The 7,709-nt window shown below is 56.7% G+C and overlaps 1 protein-coding gene across 3 annotated transcripts in view; it reads right to left on the bottom strand.

Annotated features, from left to right (window-relative positions):
- Positions 1-2,041: 2,041 nt before the first annotated feature.
- The window catches only part of FGF8 (fibroblast growth factor 8 (androgen-induced)), a 10,235-nt gene continuing 4,567 nt past the window's right edge, over positions 2,042-7,709 (bottom strand). The window contains exons 1-5 of one of the 3 annotated variants that reach the window (XM_011935509.1): positions 7,639-7,669; positions 7,029-7,115; positions 6,631-6,778; positions 3,362-3,468; positions 2,042-2,525 (exon numbers count right to left, since the gene is read on the bottom strand). In XM_011935509.1, the coding sequence (XP_011790899.1) occupies positions 2,235-2,525; positions 3,362-3,468; positions 6,631-6,655 (423 nt within the window). In that variant the 5' untranslated portion in view covers positions 6,656-6,778; positions 7,029-7,115; positions 7,639-7,669 and the 3' untranslated portion in view covers positions 2,042-2,234. Of the gene's footprint in view, positions 2,526-3,361; positions 3,469-6,630; positions 6,812-7,028; positions 7,116-7,638; positions 7,676-7,709 lie in introns of those variants that run through there. The other 2 variants (XM_011935507.1, XM_011935508.1) reach the window with 2 other exon arrangements.

Here is a 7,709-nt window from a genome sequence, read left to right as displayed (position 1 = left end):
TCAGAAGGTGTGACTTTTCCCACAGTGAGACCCCAGCTCCTTGCACAATAAAGCCAGGCTGCTCACCCAGAATTAATTAAAGGGGGAAGGGAGCAGAGGAGGAGGCGCTAAGAGTTGGGGGAACTGGAAGAGAGACATCTAGGGCCCCTTCGCCACATCCAGTGTCTTGGCACCAGCAGAAACCCACTATCTCCAGTGTCCCTCGCCCGCTGTGGCAGGCCACGAGAGGCGGGTGAACAGGCCAGCCTCTCCACTCCCAGGCTTCCCGCTAAGCCTCGAAATTCCTGATCTGCCGGGGTGGGCTAAGCCTGGGACTTGGGCCTGAAACTCTGGGAGGAAGACTTGGGTTGCTCCCTACCCCCAGAGATGCCAATGGACAGAGCCCTGGAGGAGCGAGGTTTCTAGACTGGCTCAGTAGCTGGGCTGTGGGACCAGCCCAGGGCATCAACAAGGAAGGCAGCAGGAGCAGCACCAGTGGGAGGCCTCAATGATGAAGGCTGGGCCAGCTCTGCGCTCAGGAAACTGCTGTGAGGCCTGGGTTCTTCCTCGTGTTGCGGGACACCAGTCTCACCAATCCACACGCAAACACACACCTGCACCCTTGCCCATTCCCTTCTCTGCCCCTACCATGACCTGCTCCACCACTCAAACAGCAGCCCTCTCTCCCTCCACACATGGCCTCCTGCTTCTCCCCAAGGCCATGACTGCCTTTGGTTCTGCTCTGGGCCTATGAGCTTCCCTTCTGGTGCCATCCGGTGCCCAGCTCCTCTCCCGCTAGGCCCATCATCCGAGGCAGGAAGCCTCTTCCTGGAAGACAGTTCCCCAGGCTCTTTGCAGCACCTGAGCTCAGTGTTTTCTGCCCACAGCTATCTCACCAGATCACCCAAGGTTAACACTTGTCCCACGTGACAATTGTCAACACCAGTCTTGGTGGTTCCCCTCCAATGTGCCCCCACCTTGGACCCTGGCAGCTGCTCTTCTCTTTCATTTTCTGCAGCCTTAGTCTCAGAAAGAACAAGTTCTGGAATCTCCAATCGGTCTCCCACATGGACCTAGGCACTCAGAGAGGTGCTTTTTAAGATGATTAAATCTATGATTACAGCTCTGGTCCTAGCACATCCATTATTTCTGGGCCCTGAGGTGGCCTGGGGAAGTGTTAGCAATGACCCCTGTGAAGTGTTAGGAAGTACACATCTGAGAGCTCCAAGGACTAGCTAAGACCCTCTTCTTGCCCCTTTCTCTGCTTCTGTCCTTTCAGAAACACCCCTCAAGTGACAGTGATGGGGATGGTTGACAGGCAGGGGTCCTTAGGCTGGAGGTAGGCTGCGGTCAGAGCTGGTGCCTGGTCATTTGCATCTCCCAGCTGCCCACCAACTGGGGCAAGGTTGGGGGAAGGGGCTGACCTGGGCAGGACTCACTCTCCAGCACACATTTTTAATATGCAAGTTAAATAACTATTTCAATCTTTTTTTTTCTTTTTGAGACAGAGTCTTGCTCTGTCACCCAGGCTGGAGTGCAGTGGCCGGATCTCAGCTCACTACAAGCTCCTCCTCTCGGGTTCATGCCATTCTCCTGCCTCAGCCTCCCGAGTAGCTGGGACTACAGGCGCCCGCCACCTCGCCCGGCTAGTTTTTTGTATTTTTTAGTAGAGACGGGGTTTCACCGTGTTAGCCAGGATGGTCTCGATCTCCTGACCTCGTGATCTGCCCGTCTCGGCCTCCCAAAGTGCTGGGATTACAGGCTTGAGCCACCGCACCTGGCCTATTTCAATCATTTAACAGCCACCAGTCTGATACCCACTTCTAAGAGGACTGGCCTGTGTCACAGTCCTTTCCTCCCTGCCCCACCTGGGGGTGCAGTGGAGTCCCTGGCTGCCTGGCCAGCGGGCCCTGCAGGTACTGGGGCCTCAGCAGCACAGACTAGAGAAAGCCCCCCACCCCCGCAGACCCCCAGCCGGAATCCCAGTCTAGGCCACTAATGGGGCTTTCTGAGAGTTAAGAAGACAGACACCACAGCCAAGTGGAATACAAAAATAGAGCCTCTCTTTTGTTTAAAAAAAAAAAACAAAAAAACAGCAAAAACCCAACAGCAAACAGTATCAACAACCGGAACCCAGGGCTCCCCCAGCACCTCCCCAGCCTGCAGCAGCGCAGAGGTCATCTTGCTTGAGTTTTGGGTGCCCTACAGGATGAGCCTCTCTGTGGTCTGGCGTTGTGGGGAGGGCCAGGTAGCACCTATCGGGGCTCAGGGGCCCAAGTCCTCTGGCTGCCGCGCAGGCTGCGCGTGAAGGGCGGGTAGTTGAGGAACTCGAAGCGCAGGCTCTGCTCGGTGGTGTGGTGGCCCCGGGGCAGCCGCTTCATGAAGTGGACCTCGCGCTGGTGCTGCCGCGTCTTGGAGCCCTTGCGGGGCCGGCCTTTGCGAGTGAAGGCCATGTACCATCCCTCGTACTTGGCATTCTGCAGCGCTGTGTAGTTATTCTCCAGCACAATCTCTGTGAAGACGCAGTCCTTGCCTTTGCCGTTGCTCTGCAGGTAGGGGGGCCAGACACCATGTTACAGAGCCCCCCCAGCAGAGGCAGAGGGCGAGCGGCCCCAGACAGCAGGTGGGCACCCCAGCAGATGGCGAGGTGGGCAGGAGCCGCAGCCCCACCCCCTGCCTGGGCACCCGCTCTCTAATCCCTCACAACCCGCAGCCCACCCGGCAACTTCCTGTCCTCCCAGGCAGCAGTGACACATGGTTGTCTACGGAGGGGCTGGGCCCCAATGCAAAGAGGCAGAGAGAGGGGCCCAGAGCCTGCCTGCTCTGGCCTCCTGCCCACCAGTCTGGCCACCCATCTCCCCACCTGCCCCTCTCACCCCCTCAGGACTTTGGCTCCCTGGCCCCAGGGCAGCCACCCTATGGGGGAGGGGAGGCCTGGGAGGAGACACTGAGACCCCAGCCCCAGAAGCCTAGGGAGCGGGGAGCTTGAGGCTGGAGAGGAGCCGTGACTAATGGAACCATTGCAGAGCTCGGCCGAGGGGCTGGGCCTGCGGCTTACTGAACATTCCAAATGCTGGTACCATGTAATTGGACATAATAGCAAAGCAATTTGGCGATTTGTTAAAAAGATATATGGAATTGACCAACCCCCCAGCCCCTTCCCTAAACTTCATTCTTCCTCCTTTGCCTTTTATAGTTTTCATCTCTCAAACAGCTTCCTTCTCCCTCACCCCTGCACCCAATCATGAGGTAACCCCAAGACGGCCCTGTGGCCCTCTGCCTACCTTGTTAGGATCAGAGCACAGGACTGTCCTGGAGGAGTCCAGCCAGCCCAAGCCACTCCCCAGGTCCTGCGGACCCCGCCTGCCTGCTGGAGCCTCACCTTGGCGATCAGCTTCCCCTTCTTGTTCATGCAGATGTAGAGGCCCGTCTCGGCTCCTCGGACTCGAACTCTGCTTCCAAAGGTGTCCGTCTCCACGATGAGCTTTGCTGTCAGAGAAGGTAGGAGGATGGTTATTGGCGTATCCCTGACCCCAGCTGACCCACACACTTGTCACAGCCCAGCAGCAACTGCTCCAAAGACCAGGAACCCAAAACACGGACTCCAGCTCCAGCCCAGCTGCTAACATGCTGTATAACCCGGAGAAAGGGCAAGGTGCTTTTCTGGACCTCAGGCCCCACCCCTGGGTTTAAAGAGGGCAGTGGACTGGATTATGGTTTTCAAACTGGGTTCTCAAGAGAGGTCTTGGGAACATCAAATTGAAAAGGCTGAAGTGCCATTCCTGCCACCCTCTTTTTAAATCTCTTAGATTGAGGCTCTAAGTAAAATTTAATTGAATCAGAGTTCCATGGCTAATCAAAAGATCTCCGAGGATCCTTCCAACTCCGAATATCATGTGCACGTGCCCTCATAGGTCATTACAAACATTTGGGTGCAGTGGTGACCTCCAGTCCCAAGGCCAAAGATGAAAGCATTGTCTCCTGTTTCTGCCCCTTTGGGTTCTAACTCACAGCTTTCGCCACCCCCAACATCACCAGGCTCTGCTCTGCTGCGAAGGCGCTAGGGATGGGGACAGCTCTCCCTAAACAAATAGCCCAGAGCAGGCTGCTTTCCCAGAACCTCAGACACCTGCCATGAGGATCCTGCCTCTTCCCTGTGGTTTCCCAATCACCAGGGTCCCCAGCCCCAGTGTCTAGAACAACTCAATCGCCTTTTCTCTTTCAGCCTCATCACAGCTGGGCTTCTCAGCCCAGTGACCAAATACCTTCTGTGGGTGAGGAGGAGTGAGAATCGTGCCCACTGGCCTCTTAGTCTGGAGGCCAGGAGGAAGGGCTGAATTCTATGCCTCCTTCCCCACTACCCTCCCCTTAGACAGTCAACTTGCCACAGAAGCCTGTCCCGTTCACCTCTCTATGCAATCCTCTCTTATAGGCTGTCCCCAAGAAAGGAGTGAGGCTGACTTCACTGTTTGGGAAGGGACAGAAGGTGCTGGCTCTCCTGCCCTCCCTGCCACAGAGTCCAGCCTCTCCCCTCCTTGAGAAAGCCAGTTCTTGGACTTAGCCTGCATTGACACATGGCACCTCCTCTGTCCCTGAAACCCATGGCAGGGGTTGGGGGCACTGAGGTCAGCAAGTCAGTCATCACTGCTCAGCCTGTAACATCCCCCTCTTCACACAGGTGCAGTGCTGGGACCCAGTGGCCAAGCCCCCAGTTTGGCCCCAAGTCAGCAGGGAAATGCAGCTGTCACCTCCCTGCCCACCCACCTCCTCCTGGACCTAGCCAGTCTGCTCATCCCTTTCCTGCTCTGCCTTCCACAGCAAGAGGCAGCTGTTTTTAAGGGCCAGGAAGGATGCTGACTGGATGAGTGAGAGGATGCCACTCTGCGGACTCTGGCCAGATGCAGCAGGCAGGGATGAAGTAGGTGCCTCTGCATCTTCCTGGGGCCGGTAAAGAAGCCATTGAGACCTCTCTGCTATTCTCCCCAGACTCCTCCAGTCCTGGCTGAATACCCTGAGCCTCTGTTCTTAGGCCCCCAGCTCCTATCCTGCTGTGGGGCAGGGACTAGGGAAGGTGGGAAACCTCTTAGATGGCCAAGGAGAGAAGTGGGCATCAGACTTCCTCTGATGTCTGAAGATGAATTCCCCCACATCAGCTTGGCTTCCGCTTTCTCCCCAAAATCCAAGGATGCTGGGCCATTTGCTCTGATAGAGCAAACTCTGGAAGAGCCAGGCATTCGTCTCCTCTCCTTAGAAGCTGAGAAGGGCAGCAAGCAGCCAATTTGGAGGGACAAAGGGATGGTAGGCCTGCTCTGCCAGCCCAGCAGGGGGGCTCGGCCACCAGGCAGGCTGCCCCCACCCCCACCCCAGAGAGCCCCCTCTCTCCCAGGTCGGTTGAATCTGCTCAGATCTGGAGAGTTGGGGCCTGGAGAGCTGGGGCTGCAGTTTACGGCAGCTCTCCCGACCGGGCTTTTGGAAAGCTTAACATTTTCAAACCTATTCTTCCACCCCAGTGACAGATTTATCCCAGGAAAATTATGTCTCCTCCTCCAGCTTTGAAGGGAAGTCAGCTACGTCGATGCAGAAAAAATGCAGCGAGACATACTCGATCCCCCAAACTGGCTCAAGAAGAGGAGAAAGTATTCAGGAAATGTTAAAAAAGGTGAAAGTAAGAAGAGTTTTAATCGCTCTGCCAGACGCGGGGGTCTCTCCAGAGATTCAGAGAGAACAATCTTGAACCTCTTTTTTAACATTTACAGACTTGCAACTCCTTTCAAACTTCACATCTGAAAAAAAGCTCGTTCTTTTTCTGTTTTATATCATTCTTCATTTTTCTTCTTAGCTCTTAAAATGCCTCACCTTTTTATTACATTTTAATAGAGTCTTCCCCTCTCCTTTCATGCTTGTTTAACATGGTCATTATTTAAAGGTTTTTAAACTCACAATAATCGCTCTCTAAAAACAACACCAGCCGCCCAGAGGGTTTGCTTTTCTCTTGGTACATCCAGGACTCTGGAAATTGGCCCCGTTTCAAGGCAGGAATATTGAATGTTTTAGAAATCAATCAGTCCTCAGCCTCTCTGCCGGCAGTAGCTCTCCGCACTGGCCACCCCACAGGGAGCCGGGAGCCCTGCCCCAGCCGGCTGGGTTCCCCAGGGAGTGAAGCAGGGAAAGCCCCCTTCCAAGCCCAGTTTCCACCTGTAATTGACCCTTCTGATCAAAGTATTTAAAGGTTCCCAGCAAACCCCTTTTCCAACTGGGAGAGTTGAGGGGATTTCTCTGCCTTCTCTTTCCCACTCTCCTTTTGTGGGCCCTGGCAACATATCCTCTTTCAAGCGCTTCCCTTAAACCTAGGCCCCCTCCCCCTGAACCCCCTGCCTCCACCTGCAGCTGGGGAGGAGTGTATGAAGTGGGGAGGTGTAAAGGGAGATTCCTAGATTCATTCATTTGCTGGGCAGGGAAGGGGGCACCTGTGGCCAAGTATTCCCCAAAGTCCTTTCCCTAGCCCTCCCTTCCCCAGCTGACCCTCAAGACACCTTTCTGCCTTAACTCCTTCCCTTCTGAGCTGGGGACCCTGCAGGCCCCCTGTCAGTGCCGTTGGGACTGGCGGTGCAGGCGCGGCGCATCCCACAAGCTACCTTCAGCGCGCCTTACCGAAGGGGTCGCCGTCCTCTGCCATGGCGTTGATGCGCTTGTTGGCCAGGACCTGCACGTGCTTCCCGCTGGTGCGGCTGTAGAGCTGGTAGGTCCGGATGAGGCGGCGGCTGAGCTGATCCGTCACCAGGCTCTGCTCCCTCACATGCTGTGTAAAATTAGGTGAGGACTGAACAGTTACCTTTAGGAAATTGAAAAATACACAATACGCCATTATAATGCTACTCCGCCCAGGGGCCCGAGTGGCCCCATCACCCTGTGTCCCCCTCACTGCCCCAAGCCACCAGCAGGTGCTGGGGGTTCCCCCAACATGCCAGCCCAGGCCACCATCCCCCACCCAGGCAAATCGGGCAGACCCAGCCCAGGATAAACGAGCCCCGGGGAAAAGCTGGACCCACCTGTTGGGAGACACCCTGGGGCTCCCGGCCAGCCCGGAACAGGGAAGCGAGCTCCCTGCCCAGCGCAGGGCCCCCGCCCGGGCCTTCCTAGAGGAGCAGGGCGCTTTTAAGTAGGGAGGCAGCGCTCCCCGACCCCTGACATTTATAAAGACAAATTTACGGAGCAAATGTTGAGAGTGCAGGGGACCTGGGCACCCGATCGTTGGGCCAGACCAGCCACAAACCTCCCCCAAGGGGCGTGGAGAGGATCTCTGCTGTAGTCACCCGGCTTCCCCTGGCATCGAACATCCATCTCCTGGCCCCGGCTGCCCCCTTCCTCGGTGGCTGAGTGTTCCCTGTGCCCCCAGCCGGCGAGGATACATGGGAGACAGTGCTGGGCTCCGAGACCTTCGCTTCTATCCTGGCAACTCACTCGCTGTGTGACCTCTGGCGGGGTGCTACCTCTCTGTGCCTCAGCTTCCTCCTCGGGGTGGCTCGGGGCTGGGTTTCTAAAGTGCCCTCGGCCCTCCGGCACCGGCCGCAGAGTCAGTCCCAGTGCCCCCGACCGGCACTGCCCACCCGGGTCTCCCGCCGGCCCGCCCGGCCCCCTCCTCCGCGGACCCCTCCTCACCTGGGCTTGGAGGCAGAGGACCAGCAAGTGCAACAGCCTGTGGGAGACAAAAGCGGGCGGGAGAGAGAGGC

The sequence above is a fragment of the Colobus angolensis genome, unplaced genomic scaffold (genome assembly GCF_000951035.1).
Source record: "Colobus angolensis palliatus isolate OR3802 unplaced genomic scaffold, Cang.pa_1.0 Scaffold144, whole genome shotgun sequence".
Classification (NCBI taxonomy): Eukaryota; Metazoa; Chordata; class Mammalia; order Primates; family Cercopithecidae; genus Colobus; species Colobus angolensis.
The sequence above is the reverse complement of the archived record's forward strand: the minus strand, read 5'-3'. Positions and strand labels throughout refer to the sequence as shown.